A 22412-nucleotide genomic window follows, 5' to 3' on the forward strand; every position below is an offset into this window, starting at 1 on the left:
GGTCATTTGAATATCTTTAAGGTAGAACTAATTAGATTGTTAGGGAGGGGAATCGACGGTTATCAGAGCAGATAGGAATGTGGAATATGTGTCCTTTTAGCAGGTTTACAAGGTGCCTTCAGGCAATAAACATTTTAGAAATGCAAACAGATCAGTCATGATTTCATTGAATGATGGAGCAGGCTCAAGGGGTCAAATGATCTACCTCTGCTCCTAGTTTGTGTTTGTATGAGAAGGAATGATAAAATAGATTTAAAAATTAATTTCCACTGGGGCATAATCATAAAAATTCAATGCAACCTCGAATCCCTTGTTTGTTTAGTTATTAAAATTCAAAGACTACAAAACTGAAACAAAGCTAAATTAAATGCAGCATAGAGTCAGCCGTGACATAGTCACAGTATCTTTTCTTCAATCAGACATTGTACGTTCAAGACCCATTTTAGGCTTGACTTCATTACAGTAGTGCTGTATTGTCAGGGATACTAATTCTAGATGATATGGAATTATAGCAAAAACTGTTTTCCCAAGGTTCTGAAATTAAAATCCTGTAAAAGAAATAGCACCATTCAAGTATGGACTTCCTTCTAATTGAAGAAGACTTATGATTTACAGGAACCTTCTCTGACAACTCAGGTGCCGACAATTGCAAAGGCTTCTTCTCGTGACTAATTATGGAGAAAAGGTTCTCATTTGTGTACATCTGGTCATCAGACAGTCTCTCCAATGTGACTCTATGCACAAGGCAAACAGATCCAAATGAAACTTTATGCATTGGGCTTTTAAAGGTTCTCTGATTTCCCTGCTTCTTTGGAAGGATCTACCTGACAGCAAGACCAAGAGAATTGTAATTCTATTTTCTCTACTCTTCAAGCCAATCTGAGCAAATAATTCAAACCCCTCAAGATCCTAGTGTCCTTTTAGCAGGTTTACAAGATGCCTTCAGGCAATAAACATTTTACAAATATCCTGCTAAATGTAAGATCTTTTACTAATAATATAAAAGATGACATATTCAAAACAAAACATTGTCCAAATGTAGTTTTGTAATGCATTTTGACTTTCAAGGTTGAATATGCAGGTCATATCTTGTACTATTAAAGTAGGTTTTGAGTGAAATGGTGATGCTGCATGTCCACATTTGCTTAACTGATGACACAGCAAAAAACTAAATATAGTACAGCCATGACTGCTGAGAGGTTGACGGTAGCTTTTGTCACTTTAAATATGCTGACCATTGTTGAAAAATGTAGCATTATATTGAGTCTCGCAATTTGAGCTCATGAGCAATTTTAAGACAGGTCTGTAGAGAATGGAATATATCTTGATCACAGGAGGTGTATCATTATTGACATCTGCCTTGCTTGAAACAACCAGGCCCCCCTCAATTTGTCACTGAATGACTTCCTAATCAAATGTCATATTGCTATCAAACTGTTGAGTATATTTATGCAGGCAGATCTAAAATTGGATGTGTATATTCTGTTGTAAAATGAGCTGAAGCCATCTGCATCTGCTTTGAAAGCCGAAACATCATTAGCGCTCAAGCAGTGATCTTGTGGTCATTTTCATTTCATTTATTCAACTTCTTAAAAATGCACTCATGAGATGTAGGGCAAGCATTTATTGCCCAGACCTAGTTCACTTGAGACAGTGGTGGAGAGCTACCTCCTAAGCTGCTGCAGCCTATTTCCTCTAGGTAGACCCACAATACACCTCTACTGGAATGTAGGATATCAGTATGGTCAAATGACATCACAGTGTAACAATCCAAAGTCCTTTAACTCATTCACTGAAGGCCTCCAAAGTTATTCTTGGCCCTAGTATCACCACAGTAACTCAGATTTTTCTTTCACTTGCATGATTGTGGTTTTCTGAACGCTTAAAAACAGATGTAGTCAGTGCACTTCTTTCACAGTATTGTTGCAGACTTTCAGGGTTTACTACTGGTTTCATAGGAACTAGCACTGTGGAATTTTAAAACGACTTACTGAATTGCGATGTAAAACAATAATCATCAAGAATACTGCAGTGCCACATCTCTTCCATACAACAAACAAACTCTAATGATTATTAAACTTTGAATCTTGATAATGCCGATACCCTAATTTAATGAGTAGTATACGTTGTTCTTTCTGTCATTTTTTTTTAACATTTTTAAATGAATTATTTGAAATAAAACTTACTTAGCTTCAAGCTTTACCCAGCTTTGGTCTGACGAATGCTGTAAATGGCTGAAACATTACTTTGGGGAAAGTGAGGACTGCAGATGCTAGAGATCAGAGCTGAAAAATGTGTTGCTGGAAAAGCGCAGCAGGTCAGGCAGCATTAAAGGAGCAGGGCTTATGCCCGAAACGTCGATTCTCCTGCTCCTTTGATGCTGCCTGACCTGCTGCGCTTTTCCAGCAACACATTTTTCAGCTCTGAAACATTACTTCCTCAATTTTCAGTTCTAAGCACCTTTACCTGATGTTCCATTAGTCATTTTGAATGTGTTTCTCTTTTGCCTTTGGATCAACTTTTAATGATTTATGTAGATGGACAATTAAATATTTTTGATCACTCTAATCTCTCACTATTTTCTAACTTGTCTGTGATTCAAGTTGGGTGACTTCACACTTTTCCTCATTGAATTCCACCTGTAATTATTTTGTTCACCACTTTGTCCATTTGTCTTTATAACTGCCTCCTTTCAACAAATCTTGCTGTGTCTCATGACTAAATGTCATCTGTACACTTGAATGTATGACTGATCCCTTCTCAAATCTTTGGTGAAAAACATGTCACTATGGAGAGCTTCTTATCGTAGCTTGTCAATGAACACTTAATCCACAAGCTCTGTCTCTTATCTCTCAATAAATTAATTTAATAAAAGGACGCATCCCATTCTGTGTGCTCTTACTTTTGCTAATAATCTCTTGTTTTGAACTTTACCTAATGCCTATGTACCTTGTCCTGATCACCCTTTTCCGTTGTGTTAGTGACTTATTTTAAAAAAAGGTGTAATTCAAACAGAAAATCCACACTAGATCCTAGTCATAAGTCTATTCTTTTGCACCAGTTAATCGATTGACCTGACGAAGAGGCTAACCATGTTATCTCTTGATGAACTTCAGCAAATTACCCAGAATTGATATATTGGCAGGTCTATAGTGTACTTGTTTGTTTCTCTCCCTCTCTCCTCCTCCGTCCCTCTCTTCAATAATGGGGTGATGCTCTCAATCCAACTGCGCAATTCCTTAATCTCGAGATTTGCACAATGATCGTTGATTTGGCTGCAATTTACTTACTTATTTAATTTGGTACTCTGTGAAGGATGGTGATTTATCTGTCTTAAGCTCCATTATTTTTTCCGTTACTATATTGTTTTATTTATTTCAACAGGAAAAGATGGATCAACTATTACAGATGTTGCAGGGTGCTAACCCCACAGATGGTCAACCAGATTCACCAGATCTGCTTCATCTAGAAGGTAGGGTGGCTACATGTTTTCTGTTATTATTTACCCTTTTCCATAGTTCATTAGCAAATCATAAAATAATAACAATATATTTAAATAGTATGCTTACAAATGATGTACCAAAACTGCAACATTGATTTTAATAAAGCATTTCAACTCTTGAGTCAAACAAAATTTGATACTGACCACACAAGGGGAATATTAATCAGATGACCTCCTACCTTTCTGAAAGTGTTAAGAAGGTGGAACAATTTAAAGAGGGAATTTGAGTCTTGGCAGTTGAAGTCATGCTTGCCAGTAGTGTAGCAATTAAAATTGGGATATGCAAGAGGCTTGAATTGTTGGAGTGTAGAGGTCTTGATAGTTGAGAATGGTTACAAGTGCTGGAAGGACTTAGAGATGGGGAAAGAAGAGGCCATGAGTGAGTCAGTGACCAGGATGAGAATTTTAAAATTTAGGGTATTTCTTGACCAAGAGTCATTAAATGTCTGCAAGTATAAGGGCCTTGGGACTTGGTGCGAGTTATGATATGGACAAACAAGCTTGGTTCTGGATTAGAGGTGCTGGAAGAGCACAGCAGTTCAGGCAGCATCCAAGGAGCTTCGAAATCGACGTTTCGGGTGGTTTCCAGCATCTGCAGTCATTGTTTTTACCTCGAACAAGCTTGGGATCAGCTGGGATTTATGGAGGTATACGATTTGAGATTGGCAGAAAGAATTGTAGTAGTTAAGTAAAAGATGTGGTGCAGTGGGAGGATAAAAGTGATGTTATTGTGGTGGATGTAAGTGGTTACGGTGATGAAGTGGATATGGGGTAAGAATTTCATTGCAGGGTTAAGTAGAGGTATTAATTTGTGAAATTGTCTAAAATTGAAACGGACCATGGTCAGTGAGAATGATAAGAGTTAATTGTTAGGGAACACAGCTTTTGGAGTGGAGTTAATGACATTGGCCATGCCAATATTTAATTGGAGTAATTGTTCATCCTATACTTGATGCCAGACAAGAAGTGTGACAAATCAGAGGCAGTCTGGAGAGGTGTATGTCATCACCTTACATGTGGAATCTGACATTGTCATTTTAGATGATATCTCCAGGGGGCAGCACAGAGATGAAACATATCCACAGAGCCACAGTAAGACTGACTTCCCAGCACAGATTATGCTAGTTTTCAGCAATTGACAGTGAGAGCTAATGTTATCTATTTGTGTAACATTGTTATTAATGATCTGCAAGCAGGGACAGAGTGTAACATAGCAAACTTCACAGATGCTGCTAAAATAGGTGGGAAAGCAGGCCCAGATGAGGAGATAAAGTTTGCAGATAGATATTGATAGGTGAGGAGAATGGGAATGAATCTGGCAGATGGAGTTTAAGGATGTGGCTAAGTGTGAGGTTGTCCATTTTGGCTGGAAAAATAAAAGGGCAAATCATTATTTAAGTGGGAAGCAGATTCAGAGTGCATCAGTACAGAGGGATCTGGGCGTCTTTGTGCCTGAACAGCAGCAGGCAAATGGAATCCTGGCATTCATTGCAAAATGGATTATGAAAATAAAGGAGTATTATTAATTATATAACCACACCTGGAGTATTGTTTCCAGTTTTGGGTCTCTTACTTGAAGGGTGTGGTGGTACTGGAGGCAGTTCAGAGGAGGTTCACCAGATTGATTTCAGGGATGAAAGAGCTGTTGTATGAGGAGTGATTGAATTGTTTAGGCTTGAGAAGAATGGGGTGGGGCATCTGATTTTGGGGTATACAAAACGCTATAGGGGCCTGATGAGGTGGATGTTGAACAGATGCTCCCTCTTGTGGGACAGTCTCAAACAAGAGGGTTTGGAGTGAGGAGGTCATTTCAAAACTGAGATGAGGAGAATTTATTTCTCTCGGAGGATTTTGAGACTGTGGACCTTACTGTCTCAGACTGCAGTGGAGGCAAAATCAATCAACATATTCAAGAAAGAAATAGATATGTTTCTGATGAAAAGCAGGATAAAGGAATATGGGGAGCAGGCAGAAGAGTGGAGTTGAGATCAGGATAAATTCAGCCATGATCACATTAAATGGAGAAGCAGGCTTGAAGGTCTGCATTGTCTACTCCTGCTCCTAATCTCTATGTTCCTATTTATTATCATCTAATCCAAATAGTTTTAAACTTTTTAATTTCTCTGTTTATTCAATGCTGATCTTTTCTTCCCCACCTTATCTCACCAGAAGCAAGTTTAGAAAACTATACATTTCTCCATTTCTTAAACTTTCCCAGGTATCTGTCACCAAATGGGACCACTCATAGATCAGAAGTTAGAAGAAATTGACAGGTAAAAATATTTGTTTTCAGAGTTTGTTCATTGCTTCATGCCAAGCTGATGCTAATTTGTATTTTGCACATATCTAATATACATACTCAAAGTTGTGAAGCCATGACTGTGCTACAGCAGAATAACCAGAACAGGGTACAGGAATTTGCTATGAAGCCAGTTCCTCAGAATTTCAGACTTTTTAAAAACTTTCAAACATTAATGTATGGAGAGCTGTGGTAGAGGATTGCTTTTCAGACTGGAGGCCTGTGACCAGCAGTGTGCTGCAAGGATCGGTGCTAGGTCCACTACTTTTTGTCATGTATGCAAATTATTTGAATGTAAATATAGGAGGAATGGTTAACAAGTTTACAGATGACACCAAAATTGGTGTAATAGACATTGAGGAAGGTTATTAAGAGTACAAGGGACCTTTATCATTCAGGCTATAGGGAGAGGCTGAATAGGCTGCGACTTTCTCTTCTGAAGAGGGACAAGGTGACCTTACCATTTTGCTTTCCAGATCCCCTTCCATTATCACATTTTGGTCCTGGTGGCAGAGAACTACCTAGAGATAAGTCTCCCTATTGGCAGTCAATTAGAAAAGTAGCAACAGAACATTCTGTTCTCAGATGGACCTGTAAGTTATCGCAATGAAGTTGTTTGTCTGGACTTTCACTACCTCTTCTCTGAAGGGTAGCTGTCTGGAGGTTGCCTGGTGCTTGTTTCCTTTTATGTGATGACTGGAAAAGACCAGTCATTTCACCACCTTCTGTCAGTGGAAGGGAACTTGAAAACTCTCAGGCTTAACAAATTTTCATTGTCTGTGCTGCAATCTCCTGGACTACCTTTTTTCTTAAATGCCTGTTTATTGAAATTTTAGGAAACACTCTGAACTATCGGATTTAAACGTGAAAGTAATGGAGGCTCTATCCTTGTATGCTAAGTTGATGAATGATGACCCAATGTATTCCATGTATGCTAAACTCCAGAGCCAACAGTATTACATGCAGCCATCTTCTGTAGCAGTATCTCAGGTGTGTTCAAAGTTATTTAATGTAACAAAAGAATGAATGTGGCAATGCATTCTTCTTGTTGCTCTGATAAGGACACAATTCTTCCTGAGCACTTAGTTTTCTTTTTAGATTTAAATGAAATATTTTTAAATGGCAAATGATGTAATCTGATATCGTGCTTTTACCACACCAACTGTCAGACATTAATATCCAAAATAATTTGTGGATAAATGCTTCAACAACAGTAATTCTTTTTGTAAGGCAGTTGATGTTATTGAAAATATTATTTAAACCATCAATATTCTCTCAGCAGAACCTCCTTTCCTCTTTCTATCTTTATTGTTGGTACCTACATGGATCACAATAGCTGGATCTTTCCCTTCTCACTTCTTCCAAGGAAAACATTCCAGCTGCTTTTAGTATTTTCACATCGTGGATCTCTTTATCCCTGGCATAATTCTGAAAAATCTCTATTGCACTCCTTCTAAATTCTTGGTGGCCTTCCTGATGTTGTCTGCCCAGTACTGGCTTCCATACCCAACCATTAGTCATGGTTTAACTTAACTTGCTCATTTTCCCCCCTCTGTCTCTGTTTATAAAGCTAGAAACTGAAATCTTCATCATTTTGTGGTAAGGGGTGCTGTTTGAATGTTTACCAGAGCACTGGAAAATGCCTTACTTTTAGAATGGTTCCAGGACAACCATCGCAATGGGCAGGTACAACATTTAGCTGAATATTTTATGTGAAAGACTACAGCTTATCCAGGCATACCTGCAGTACAGTATTGAAGTGAGAGCCCAGATTATTTTCTTAATCCTCATGTAGTCATGAATATAACCACCTGAATAAGGTGAGAGTGCTTCCAACTCCACTAAATTGAAGCATATTTTAGCTACCTTTGTTTGCTCATTTTTGTTTTTGATCTGTTCCTTCCGTTTCTATGAATGATATTTTACCCAGGAGGCATATCTGGTGCCTGTACAACCGTAATGAATCTTGTAACCTAATTGTGCTTGGTTGCCTGAGTCCATTGCTGCTGCAAATACTCAGTGAACAGACTAGAAGTGGTTACTGTTCAGAAGATACCATTCTGTTACAAAACAAATGGCTGCTTCTATTGGTATGTTTGAATACTACAAATGCATTTTAAATTATGTTGCAATTTAATTCTGCTTAAATACTCTGGATAGGTATATACAGGACAGCCTCCAAGTGGTGCATATGTAATATCTGGAACACCCCAGATGGCTTCAGGCCAGGGATACAGTATTCCATCAGATCAAATTCCATCACTTAGTCAAGCTGGTCTGCCACCAACTGTCAGTTCAGCCCTGTCCAGCCAGCAAGCTCCAACATCTTACACCAAGTAAGTAATAATTTATTATGCACCATCTGTACTAACCCATTTCCATCTGATAGCTTTGATATCCATTGCAGAACTGAATGGCTGTGGACCATTTTCAACCACTGCATATGTTAACTGCTAATTTGAAGCCTTGTGCAATAATATGATTATATAATTATTTCCAAAGTTTGTGTGTTTTAAGGAAAAGTCTAAATATACCCAATGTCTCAAATTTGTGTGGTCTTGTAATTATTTTTAACTAGGAATAACTGGACCTCAGATCCATTTGTTCAGGTTGTATGTTGTGTATTTCAGATACAGTGCATTATTAGTCAATAAAAGATCTGTGAATTAATTTCAGAAAGTAAAGTTGAATTTGTTTGAATGCAGCTGATTTTAAATGGCAATGGATGCCAGCAATTAAATTATAAACACAATTAAAATACGAGTGCTTATAACTTAAAGTATACTAATTATTGAAAAACACTTCAGGCACTGAAGCTGGATTGTCAGCTTTTTACAATTTATGTAACTAACCTGAGTGAAGGAATCAAAAGTGTGGTTGCTACATTTTCTAAAGATACAAAGATAGGTAGAAAGATACAAAGGTAGGTGAAGCAGACACGAGGCTACAAAAGGGTGTAGACCAGTTAAGTGAGTGAGCAAAGATCTGGCAGATGTGAGAAAATATGAAATTGTCCATTTTGATTAGAAGGATGAAAAGAGGCATGTTGTCTGAATGGTCAGAGATTGTAGAACTCTATGTAGAGGGATATATAGTGTTGTGCATGAATTGTTCTTCATTGTGAAAAGTGCTAAATACAAAAGCGGGGGTATTTGTACATGAAACACACAAAGCTAGCACACAGGTGCAGCAGATAGGAAAGTTAATGGCATGTTAGCCCTTATTTCAAAGGCCTTGGATTATCGGAGTGGGGAAGTCTTAATAATGACTGTACATGGTGCTGTTGAGGCAAAACTTGAAACACTGTGACCAGTTTGGTCCCCTTACTTAAGAAAATGTATTATTTCTTTGGACGAATTCAGAGAAGTTTCACCAGGATGGTCCCTGGTATGGAAAGATTTCTTATGAGTAAAGATTAAATAGGTTGGGACAACACTTAGTGAAATTTAGAAGCATGGGAGGTGATCTCACTTAAACATATAGGATTCTTGAGGGGCTTGATAGGGTAAATGCTGAGAAGATGTATCCCCTCATGGGAGAGTCTAGGACCAGAGGGCATAAGATTGATGGCAGCATCTGGAGGAACATCGGAAGTGGTGCAGTTGGTATGAGACTAGGCCTACGGCTCCTGCTCAGACTTGGCAATTGTGGGAGTGGCGGCGATGCTGGAGATTGGCCGGGCTCTCTGTAACAGGCCTATGTCAAGCAGACTCTATTGCAATAGAATCTTTTATCTGGTGTTTCAAGATGGTGCTGGAGCATGATGACATTTTGCGTCATACATTCAAAGAAATGCTCTTCAATATTTTTATATACATGTGACAATAAATGTAAATCTAAATAATTTCAGAATCAAGATTGAGGTGAGAATGAATTTTTTCTGAGGATTGAATGTCTTTGGAATACTTCGCCACAGGGCGGAGTACTCATGTATATTGAAGGCTGAGATAGATTCTTGAGCAGTAGGTGAATCAAGGCTTACAGGGAAAAAGCAGGAAAGTGGATGTCATCACTGCCATGATCCTGTTGAATGGCAGAGCAGTTCGAAGGGTCGACCACAGGGCGGTGGGGTTGTTAGCTGTGTATGTCCCAGAGATGTTCCCTGAAACTCTGCGTGAGTTGGCATTGTCCACACCCGGCACCTTCCCTTGCTGCCACACGGGGTGTAAAACCTACCCCCCTCTCCCCAACCTCCATTGAAGGCCCCAAAGGATCTTTTTACATCCGACAGAGATTTTCCTGCATGTCCACCCACCTCATCTACTGTGTCCATTGCTCTCGATGTGGTCTCCTCTACGTCAGGGAGACAGGACACGAACTCGTGGAGAATTTCAGGGTACATCTCTGGGACACGGGCATCAAACAACCTCAACTCCCCCTCCCACTCCACCAAGGACATGCAAGTCTTGGGCCTCCTCCACCGCCAAATCAAAGCCACCTGGCAACTGGAAGAGGAACGCCTCAACACACGACCCTCCAAACAACATGTCATCGACTTCACCAGTTTCCAAATCTCCACCCCTCTCCTATCCCAGATCCAACCTTCCAACTCAGCACTGCCCTCTTGAACTGTCCCACCTGTCCATCTTCCTTCTCACCTATCCGCCCCACCCTCCCCACTAACCTATCACAATCACCCCTACTTGTATCCAACAATCGCCTTCCCAGCTAACTATCCTCCAGCCCCTTTGCCCCTACCCCCACATTCCTGTGGAAGGACTTATGCCTGAAACGTTGATTCTCCTGCTCCTCAGATGCTGTTTGACATGCTGTGCTTTTCCTGCACCACGTTATTTGACTCTGGTGTTATATTGCCTCAAGAAATGAAGAAAATTCTACTTAACAGTTAAATTTTTAACAGTTTTACTATTTCAGTAATCGATCGGTTGCATTTTCTTCGCCAAATTGCTTGAGTTCTGTATCTTCAAGTGCATGATATACATTTCTGGAGCCTATATTTTTCTTGTGAATTCCTGTAATGTTTTGTGCACTATTTTGCTTCTTTCAATAAAGTGGTGAGCATTCTTATATAGTAAATGAAACAACAACATTAGAATAGCATTAAATTCTACATGCCTACTGTTAAATTCCTTTACGTATTTAGTTATTTATTTGGTCAAAAATCAACTCCGAACCTACCAAAGTGGCTTTTAAGATTGGGAGCAGGTAGGGGAAATTTTGGGCACTGCGTCATATCCTATCATTAAGGACTTTTGTGGTACAGTGGTAGTACCCCTACCTCTGAGCCAGGAGACCTGGGTTTCAAGTCACATCTATCCCAGAGGTGTGTCATATTATCTCTGAATAAGTTGATATTTGCACATATCCTGTCACTGAGTAACAATTGAAACTTCAGTTGTGGAGTCATGCCTTTTCATAAAGTAACTGTTTTGGCTATTTACTATGTAAAATAAAATGCAAGAATTGTAATGTGTTGCAAAAGCAGGCAATCAAATGAATTTCTTTGTTTCTTTTTTAGTGCAGTGGACAGTACTGTGACTGCAAATACATACCTAACGCAAGCACCTGTCTGCAGTCAATCTGCCCCTTCAAATGTTGATATGTCTAGTTACCAGAATATTGGCCTAAATGGACAGCAGATGCCAAACTACAATGTTGCCTCAGTGAGCCATGGCCAACAGTCCACCAATCAGCAACAATCTCCTTACTCACAGAAAGCACTTCTATAGGAAATGTGATCTCTCTCTCTCTCTTATCCATCTTATCCTTGACATCGGCTAGGAACAAATAGGTAGTAGTGCAATTTACAGGAATTGAAAAGTCATCAATTTGCGCAAACTGCACCGAACTTTTTTTTTTTTAAAAAACAGAACCACCTTGTGCTGAAGGAATATGAATGGTAACCTACCCCAATCAAATGTTATGTTCTCACAATGACTGCAGCTATTTATGATGAACATGATTTCCTGTTTTGTCGGAAAATGTGGGACTGGGTGTTAGTTTTGTGTACATGCATTGGTTTACTGCATTCGTGCTAAATTTGATAGCTTTGAGTAAATGTGTGAACATAAACTGTTGCAGGTGGTTTAGAAATTAATTCATGTTGGTTTTAAATTTAGATTATCAAATTTTTGTAGTAATTTTAAGTTATGTATGTATGTTATAAAATTTTGCTTTTTCCCTATGATGTGAAGAATGAAATCTATGTAGTCTCATTTTGCACTTTGTCAAAAGTGACCTCCCAAATGCCTGAGGTGATCTTTCTCCTTTGGACCAGAGCAACTGCCCGAGTAAATAAGCTGTTGGATTGCTTTATGCATTAATTTTACTGCCTTTTCATCCCAGTAAGTCCACTTTAGTGTTTAAAATAGAAACTTTACTGCTAGCAGTATTTTTAAAAATAAAACTTTATATGTAGTATACATTTTTTAATTTCTCAGTGGAAGGCTAGGAGACCTATTTATGAGCCAATTTGCAACTATATGCAACTTAAAGTTCAGCAATACTCTTCTGATTTCCTCATGCTGTTATTTCCTCAGGGTTCAGGCAGCCAATTGCTATTGTGATTAGGAAATATTTAATTTCTAGAAGGAAGAAACTATTCTACTCCAAGGTAAAATGAATGTGATGAAGTCCAAAATGAAAACTGGAATGGCAATATACAGCTGCTGGGGCATAAACCTCTTGTCAGACATATAATTTCTTTTCTCTCTGGTAGTATGATGTGGTGCATGAAATTTCTTTTAACATATCGCTTGATATTTTACTGCCCAATTTTAAAATCCCAGCTTTGAAGCAAAAGCTGCTGTTGATTCCTGGTCATAATTGGAATAAACTGTGTGGAATTAAAAATTTGAACCGAGATTGTGAGATCTGATAGCTTCTGCAATTATGGTTGAAAAAGTTTAGAGTACAATTCGAGAACTTATTAAAATTTATATGGTGTTATTTATGTTCTATCTTTTTCTTGACTAACTGTCTGATAATTGTATTAAAAGAGTTTGAGTACTATGGCTATGAAGACGTGTGGCAAATTTTTCCATGGTCTTCAGAAGTCAACAATTTTATGCTCAAATGGTGGCTAAGTGTATGTTCACTTAACTACACAATTCTGAACACATTGTCCAATTAGTGTTCAGAGACCAGGCATATAGTCCAGTGAAGGTGGCCGATCAAAGTTGGCGGACCATTAGCAAACCCCCCCCCCCACTACTTGGAATGAGCAGCAGGATGCCGCATTGGGTGAGCAAGGGAGGAAAATGGAGGATCCATTTATATTTAAATATAAAATAAAGAAAAGGTCTTTGCAGCCAGTCCACTCACCAAAATGCAAATATAACTCTTCTATAGGGTGGCCTGTGATTGCTGCTGAACGCAGGCAAACATGAAGAGAACATATCTGAAATCCTCATCTCCCCTCCACCACCCTGCCAATCAACTGCTGAGTACTGTATCCAGATAACGGCATGTTCACCACTCTCTATGGTGACTTGGAGACTAGCTGGAAAGTTCTTCTCTGCTGCTTTTACTTGCACACTCAGCAGACCTTTGACAATTGGTCTTGCTACAGACTGAACTTGGCCAGTTTCAGTTTGTAGACAGGCAGCCTTGCAGCACCCATCCCAAATCCTGCCTTGAGGAAAATGTCTCCAGGCGGGCTATGGAGCTAGGGAACAGTATGAAGACCAGTGGCACACATCTCCACACCTTTCCAGGTCTGCTCCCACCCCGCTGGGATGGCAGCAGCACATTAAAAAATTCATTTAAAAATTGAAGATCGGTTTCATTTACAGTCTTCACTAGGAGTATTGTTTTAGTATTCAGTGCATTAGTGGACTTGCTGGGTAATTTGGAGCAGGACATTCAGACTTGTGTGTTGCGATCTTCTTTTTAAACCATGTTTGGAAACTTGTTTTTAAACAAAAGGTAGTTGTTTGTCATAGTCTTTGACGCTAGAGTTTCTCTCCTTTTTAAGGCACTACCTTCATGAAAAAAGTACTTGATGAGACCTTGTTTCAGAAGGAACCAAACCAATGCAGTTTAGCAAGAATATTGCAGTCAAGTGACTCAGTAATTTCATCTCCAACATTATTATTCATTCTGTTTGCAGGTGATTTTGGAAAGATGGTGTTTTTCAAGCTTACATGAAAATGGCACTCCTTTGATTTAGTACTTTAAACTGGAGGTGTGATATTTGCAAATGTTTGTTGTATTTAAGCTTTTTAAGTGTCTTAAAATAAATATTTTGTTAGGTTTTCTAATGTTCAAAATGGTCACATTGTTTGCTCACTCCAATGCCATAACAATGTCCAATTTAATTTAGTTGGAAATGTGTATTGATTAATGTGCAGATTAACAGATGTAAACATTAAGATTTTTTTCTCTAAATGCACAAAATAGTTACACTAATGGTCCATAATTCTACAAATTCAGTTGATGTTTATTTAACACTAATCAGAGAACACTACAACGCTAATTAATTTGTGCTCTGTTGCCCATGTGTACAAATTATTTTGGAGGGGAATTATAAGAAAATAAGCAAAGATCCACAAAGTAAATGTGAAAACACTTGTGCTAAAGAATGCTGAAGTATGTTTCAACAAAATTTTACAAATTTGAATTTAAGAATAAGATGTAAAATGACTAGATCTTGTGTTAGTATTAACTTTGACTTGTTAGCTTTCAAATAACTCGTTAACAGAACGGCTGAATGCGAAAATTCTAAGACCATGTCATACCATTTCTTATTCTACTGCATGTCCTGAGTTTAAAAGAAAAGAGGAAAAAAATGTTGATTATCTTCATTGGGAGATGATTTCACAGTTGACCTGTGATCAACCAAGAATAGTTTAAATAAATATTGAAACTCAAACTACATAATGGTGTCAATTAATTTAAATTTGTTTATAGGTCAGTACTCTGTAATGTGGACTTAAGTAGAAATATCGACAAAATAGTTTTATGCTTCCTTGGAAAAAACTCTGGCTTTATGGTCTTTTTTTGAAATTTTTGCTTTGTATCATAACTGAGTAAACTATCTTGAGATTACCACCTTTTGTGAATCAGATGATCAAGTAGTCAGTTCAATCCTATGTGCATTTGAACAGATGAATGCAGTTTGTTTCTTTGATATTTTTAACTTTTTATTGAAATTCAATAAGTAAAGAGGGATGTTGTGAAACTTGAAAGGGTTAAGAAAAGATTTACAAGGATGTTGCCAGGGTTGTAGGGTCTGAGCTATATGGAGAGGCTGAATAGGCTGGGGCTGTTTTCCCTGGAATGTCAGAGGCAATGGGGTGACCTTATAGAGGTTTATAACATCATGAGGGGCATGGATAGGATAAATTTCCCTGGGTTCGGGGAGTCCAGAACTAGAGGACAGAGGTTTGGGGTGGGGGGGTGTTTTTAAAAGGGACTAAAGGGAGAACTTTTTCACACACATTGTGGTAAGTATATGGAACGAGCTGCCAGAGTGGGTATATAAGTAGGAAGGCTTTAGAGGGATATGGAGCAAGTGCTGGCAAATGGGACTAGATTAGGATAGCTGGTGGGCATGGACGAGTTGGACTGGCTTTCTGTAAGAAGGCAACAGGTGGTGGTTGATGGAAAATATTCAGCCTGGAGTCCAGTACTAGTGGTGTGCCACAAGGATCTGTTTTGGGACCATTGCTGTTTGTCATTTTTATAAACAACTTGGACACAAGTGAAAGTGGATGGGTTGTAAGTTTGCAGATGACACTAAAGTCCGTGGAGTGGTGGACAGTGTGAAAGAATGTTACAGGGGGATTTGGATAAACTGCAGAATTGGGCTGAGTGGTGGCAAATGGAGTGTGATTTATTTTGGGAAGAATAACAGGAAGGCAGAATACTGGGTCAGTGGAAAGATTCTTGGTAGTATGGATGTGCAGAGTGATCTTGGTGTCCATGTACATGATTCCTGAAAGTTGCCACCCAGGTTGATAGTGTTGTTAAGACGGCATACAGTGTGTTAGGTTTTATTGGTAGAGGGATTGAATTCTGGAATTGTAACGTCATACTGCAACTGTACAAAACGTTAGTGCGGCCTCACCTGGAGTACTGTGTGCAGTTCTAGTCGTCCCATTACAGGAAGGATGTGGAAGCCTTGGCAAAGGTGCAGAAGAGATTTACCAGGATGTTGTCTGGTCTGAAGCAAAGGTCTTATGAGGAAAGGCTGAGGGACCTGGGTCTGTTCTCATTGGAGAGACGAAGGCTAAGAGGCGATTATATAGAGACATACAAGATGATAAGAGGATTAGATGGGTGGACAGTGAAAGTTTTTTTTAAGAACATCTGCTTGTATGAGGGGGCATAGCTGCAAATTGAGGGGTGATAGATTTAAGACAGATGTCAGAGGCAGTTTCTTTATGCAGAGTGGTAAGGGTGTGGAGTGCTCTGCCTGTCAATGTAGTTAACCCAGCCACATTAGGGGCATTTAAACAGTCCTTGGATAAGCAAATGGATGATGATGGGATAGTGTCGAGTGGTGGGCTTAGATTGGTTCACAGGTAGCGCAGCATTGAAGGCCAAAGGGCCTCTTCTGTGCTGATTGTTCTCTGTTCTATGTTCTATGAAGGGTCTGTTTCTATGAAGGGTCTGTTTCCATGCAGAAACATCTGACTCTGACTATAAGTCATACTGAGTAAGTGGACTTGTGGTTCTTAATTTTTGACACTGTTTTGACTATCTTTTTATGCCTAAACAGGAGTTGTGGATTTTTATTCTTTCATCTTCTACTGACTCTTCTTAATACTTGACATCCAGTCTTTTGGGCCGTTGTTGTATGAACTCCTGTTGGATTTGGTTAGGATATTTCTGTTACCAACCTTTTGCTTATTTAACATGCAATACATAATGAGCAGAAATATCCTCGAAATAAACTTTAAGAAGGCTTGAAGATATTATCTTTGTGTTTGTTGCCTGCTCTAAACTATGTTCCCTTGCTGTTTGATGCTTTGGCTTTGACAACAGTCTGAGATTAATTCATCTGATCACAGCCTTGATATCACATTTGCTGTTGAGGTGAACTTACAACCTTGTATTTATGCCTTATTTCCACCTCCATAGCATTGTCCAAATTTACACCAGTCTGAGCTCATCTGTTGCTGAAACCTTCATGATTTGGAGGTGCTGATGTTGGAGTGGGGTGTACAAAGTTAAAAATCTCGCAACACCAGGCTATAATCCAACAGGTTTATTTGGAAGCACTAGCTTTCGGAGTGCTGCTCCTTCATCAGGTGGTTGTGGAGTATAAGTTCATAAGACACAGAATTTATAGCAAAAGTTTACAGTGTGATGCAACTGACATTACATATTGAAAAAGACCTGGATTGTTAAGTCTCTCCTCTTTTAGAATGATCATCATTGTACATCCCCAATTTTAATTGCTCCAGTATAGGTAGCTGTACCTCAATTTGCCGAAGCTTCAGGTTTTGGAATTCCCTTTCTGCTCATCTACATCTCTCCTTTAAGACACTTGCTCCTTTCTAAAGACTAATTTTGGATCAAAGTTTTGACTGAAATCTCCTTATGATTCTGTTCCATGATATTGCTCCCCTGAAGAATTTTGTGTTACCTCATATTATTAAAGATGCTAAATAATCATGAATTATTTTCATGAATAATTAGCAAGTCATTTGGTGTATGACTGCTTATATTTAGCTTGCTTCAACTAATTTGTTAAAAGGTCTGTGGAAGACAGGTTTAAAAATATATGCCAAAATTCCACACTCAATTATTAGCATTTGCACAGAGGTAGAAGTTGTAAATTTGCTTCATGGTGGTGGGTTGGTGAGCATTTATTGGTTATGCTAATTGCCTTGGAAAAAGTGGTGATAAACTGACTACTTGAACAGGGGGTGTAGGGGTATCCCCTATCCTGTTAGAAATGGAATTTCAGTATTTTGACTTAGTGACATAATCTCAGAGGTATTGTGGTGCAGGTGGAGGCCATTGTTATGAAGTTGAAAGTGTGTACTGTATCTTTTAAGAGAGTGAATGCTGTTTTGCACTGAGAGCTTATAAGCACCTGTCATATGACTAGCTAGCAGCCTCAGATTGTACTGGAAAATTGAAAATACGTAACATTTGGCTATGAAATATGAGCTGTTTGCTGTTTTGACAATAATTCGAATTGAACCAATCTTTTTAAATTATGCCCCAGGATACGAAAACCCAGGCAAATTTGTTGTTTTGCCACCATCACACCAATGAGATGAACCGATGTTTGGGGTACAAATAAAGAGAGCATTTTGGATGTCAAACAGAGAGTGATTGTCATTGAGAAAGACTGCCATTCAGAAACACTCTGTAATTAAAGTACCTTTTTCATATGAAGCATCTTTGCAGTAAAAGACAGAAGATGACCCAGGGAGATCCTCAGCCAAAAGAAGACAGACACCAGAGACAACAGCCACTGAATGTGGTTTTGAAATTAAGTTGATATCATTTTCACATGGGTTTTTATTGGAACAGCATATTGTTATAGAGTTGGAGGCAGATAACCAGCAGTTCAGAGAAGGGTGGCTTAGAGTTGTGAATACTTGTTTAATGTTCACTTTTAGAGTTAAGGAATAAATTTGATAGTATTTTCTTTAAATAGTGCAGTTTGGGAGTTCTCTGTTACTCATATTTTAACAGATTATAAGTCGAGGTGAGCTTCTCTGGGTGGTTGGTTTAATTAGCAGAAGGGTTCACCACCGTGTCATAACAACATTTGACCGACTGTGTTTGTACCAACTCTTGAAATTTGCATCAATGCTGTGGTGTTGATGTTCCTTTAACAAAGTTGTGCTTGTTTTTTTTTCTCGGAGGGGTAGTAATTACAGAGAGTCTTGGAGGTCTAGGTTTGAAGGGTTTTAGGGCCAATTTGATTATAGCTAACGGATACAGTCTTAGCCAATGGGTTTTCAAGTTTAAAATAAAACACATGTACAATGAAAGGGGAGTGGCCAGTTCTCCCAGCTCAACCTTTCTCTGGTTTGGTTTGGTTTTCGCAAGCAGTCAGTTGTGAAGCTTCTGGAACCAACAAAGCAGGTCCCTGCTGATCCTCCCTCTCTCTTATAAGACACTTCGTTTTGACTTTTTTTTTGCAAATGGGTTTTTATGGGGATTGTTGCAAGTAGTTGGAACAGCATCATTAAGTTGGGATAATCTCTTGGGATTTTGGATAGGTTAAGTTATTCTACATTCTGTTCTCTTTTGTTTCATTTGGTAATTTTGCAAATAAATTCTGTTGTTTAAATGGTTGGCCCAGCTGCATCCCTTCTGGAATATCCACTGTACACCTGCTTAAAACAACTAGCCAAGTTAGGGTCTGGGCTATTTCCTTGAAATATTTTGAGGGGGTATGGCCTAGTCCATAACAATACCTACTACCAATCCTTTGCATATCGTGCAGTCTTTACTGGGATTGTACTATAAATCCTCCAATAGTCAGCAGGAAATTGAGAAGCAAATTTGCAAAGAGATCTCTAAGAATAATAGGGTGGTAATGGTAGGGAATTTTTACTTTCCAAACATAGACTGGGGTTGCCATAGCGTTAAGGGCTTGAATGGAGAGGAATTTGTGTGTACAAAAGTTTCAGGTTTAGTTTCTACGAGAGAAGGAGCAAAACTTGACTTTTGTCGGGAAATAAGGCAGGACAGGTGACTGGGGTTTCATTAGGGGACCATTTTGGTGCCAGTAATCATAATTCTATTAGTTTTAAAATAGTGATGGAACAGTTCTAAAAGTTCAAGTTCTAAATTTTGACAGTATTAGGCAAGAACTTTCAAATGTTGATTGGGGGTGGATATTCTCAGGTTAAAAAAATGCTGGAAAGTGGGAAGCCTTCAAAATGAAATCGAGTCCAGAGACAGTATCTTCCTGTTTGGGTGAAGGGCAAGGCTGGTAGATGCAGGGAATGCTGGATGCCTATGGAAATGGAGGTTCTGGTCAAGAAAAAGGCCTATGTCAGTTATAGACAGGGATTGAGTTAATCCCTAGAAGAGTATGAAAGCAGTAGGAGTACACTTAAGAGGGAAATCAGGAAGGTATGAGATAATTTTGGCAAATACAGTTAAGGAGAATCCAAAGGGATTCTACAAATTCATTGGGTGGGGCGGGGTTGCTGGAGTGATATTAAAGTAATTTGTATCAGTGTTTATTGTGGAGAAGGGTATTGAAGCTAGAGAACTTGGGGAAGTAAATAACGATATCTTGAAAAATAGCCATATTACAGAGGAGGAGGTGCTGGACGTCTTAAAATGCATACAAGTTGATAAATTCCTGGGGTCTGGTGTACCCTGGAGCTCTGAGAAGCTTGAGATGTGATTGCTGGGCCATTTGCTGAGATATTTCTATTGAAGTAGAGATGGCACGGGGCAGGGTGACACTGACACATGGACACACGAGATGGGCACTGAGCCATAAGTTGGCCACTTGACACACAAGATGGTTGCTGGACCACAATATGGAGAGAGGCAGCAGAGCAAACACAGACACTGCCTGGGGCCACCAGAATGCCAGCTCAATACACTCACAATTCAGTTGATTAGTTTAAGGCGGGTGGAGGAGAGAATGCACATGAGTAGCGTACACTACCCACCGAAGTATCTGTGGCCAGCCAACACCTTTGATAGAAATATTAACAGTGTGATATGTACTCAATACAAAGTGCTAATAACCAGGGCTGCAATAATTGTCCTTCTCAGGAAGAGCGATTAGTACCCATTACCACAGCAATGGACTTCCATGCAATGTCTGCTGAAACTGACAACAACCGCACTGAAATTAACAAAGACTGCGCTGGAACTGACAATGACCGCACTGAAACTATCAACGATTCTGCAATGTTTACAATAAACAAACTACGTTACAGAGACAATAACCTCATCACTGACCTACTATATTACAAAATGTATAAAAGTATTTTGACGTGCTCCAGGTTGAGAGAAGACTTGCAGTTGACCACTGTGCTGTTGGTAACTTTCTCTCCCCAGAGCTCAGGGATTTCCTTGTATAATAAACTCTATTGTTGAACCCCGATTCTGACTCCGAGGCTAGTGATTTTCCCCACAACAATTGGTGCAGCGAGCAGGGTTCTTATTACTGGTGCCCTGGTCAAATGCCACGATCGGGGAGCTGGGGTAAGAACCCATTTGTACCTGCAAATGGAAAGAGTCAGATCCGGCCAAAGACACAGTTTAAAAGGTATACCGATTGTAATGTCTAACTTGCTGCAGTACTGAGTTAAAAAATTTTAAGTGCATGTCAGTGGAGAATGTGTTAACTGTATTAACTACTGTATGAACCTGCTGCTTGTGTTGAAACAGCCAGAGGACAAGGTAATGCCTGTCTCAACCCTGCCCTGAAATGGTTGTTAAGATGGGCAGCCCCCCCAATGCAAAGGTTGGGATTTGAAGTGAGAATTGAGGTGCCAAGGCTATTTGGAGTTGTGAAGCACCAGTGACAAAGTCAGGTAACATTGGACTCTGTAAGGGCCAACAACGCAGAGTTCAGTTAAAGTTTCAGTTAAAAGTTGGGTGCTGTTTGTAAATGTAATTTCCAATAGGGTGAGGAAAAGGAGCTGATCACTGACCAAGAGCCAAACCTCAGTGGAACGCACGTTACCAAGGTGGAGAGCATGGACACTGAGTAACCGTGATACCCTATCTATAGTAGAACGACAGCTTGAATAGTGGTGGTGGCTGGGAGGGTAAAGAGTCTCACCGGTAGAGCGCACACTGGGCTAGAGGTAGGTTTCTGGGCCTATCGGGAGGCGTTGGGTCAGTAGAGGTGGCTGGGAGGATAGAGGAGTCCTGGTAGAGAGCACACCTTACTGAGCCAGCATTCCTAGCTGGTAGGTACTGACTAGTGGAGGCCGGGAGGGTAGAGAAATTCCACCAGTAGAGAGTACACCTTGCTAGCGGCTGCTACAGCCGTACGGACGGTGCTGGGACAGTATTATTGGCCGAGGGTAGAGAAGTCCCCATTGGTTAGGAACACTTTACTGTTGGTGGTATCCGCAGGTACACAATCTGCTAAATGGCAGATCAAAGTTTTAAGGGGGATACTGCAGGTTCCTTTATTGAGAAATGCAAGGCAGACAGACAAGGGTTGACAGACCAAATGAAGAAAAATGGTTGTGATCCATCCCAGACATTAGCACAACAGAGAGAGGGGATAGATAAACAGAAATGGGATAAAACTGAAAAGATAGGGGTAATGTAGTGTAACAATTAGCAGGCCTAATTGAACAAATGAGTGCCTCCACAAGTAGGTGGAGAAAGGGCCAAGAACAAATTGAGGAGCTGGAGGACAGGATAACGGAGTTAGAACACAGAAACAGTAAAAGTGGAATAAGATTGACTCTCTTCCCTCCTACGAAAGCGTCCAGTAGAGATCAACTGCTCCCTCTGTTGGAAGAACCTTGCAAGAGTATAACAGTGCCTGTTACCAGAGAAGGGACAGAATCACAACCCAAAGCAAATTATAAACCATTCACCCCATGGCAGAGGCAGCAGATTATGACCTCCCTGGGCAAATTACAGCCCTGGAGCGCCAGCACCCGGTTCTGTGAAGAGCTGGATAGTGTATGGGTAGGGCACCAACTACACCTGAGGGACATACACGACCAATCTGGGCAACTT

The 22412-nt window shown here is 39.6% G+C and overlaps 1 protein-coding gene across 3 annotated transcripts in view; it reads left to right on the forward strand.

Moving 5' to 3' along the window:
* Positions 1 to 20533, forward strand: part of LOC122550012 (signal transducing adapter molecule 1-like) — a 74893-nt gene extending 54360 nt beyond the window's left edge. For 2 of the 3 annotated variants that reach the window (XM_043690389.1, XM_043690391.1), the window contains 5 exons: positions 3385 to 3472; positions 5721 to 5775; positions 6638 to 6791; positions 7962 to 8137; positions 11281 to 11620. In XM_043690389.1, the coding sequence (XP_043546324.1) occupies positions 3385 to 3472; positions 5721 to 5775; positions 6638 to 6791; positions 7962 to 8137; positions 11281 to 11491 (684 nt within the window). In that variant the 3' untranslated portion in view covers positions 11492 to 11620. Of the gene's footprint in view, positions 1 to 3384; positions 3473 to 5720; positions 5776 to 6637; positions 6792 to 7961; positions 8138 to 11280; positions 11621 to 20474 lie in introns of those variants that run through there. The other variant, XM_043690392.1, reaches the window with a different exon arrangement.
* The last annotated feature ends 1879 nt before the right edge of the window (positions 20534 to 22412 follow it).

Source organism: Chiloscyllium plagiosum, chromosome 5, assembly GCF_004010195.1.
Source record: "Chiloscyllium plagiosum isolate BGI_BamShark_2017 chromosome 5, ASM401019v2, whole genome shotgun sequence".
NCBI classification, from domain to species: Eukaryota; Metazoa; Chordata; class Chondrichthyes; order Orectolobiformes; family Hemiscylliidae; genus Chiloscyllium; species Chiloscyllium plagiosum.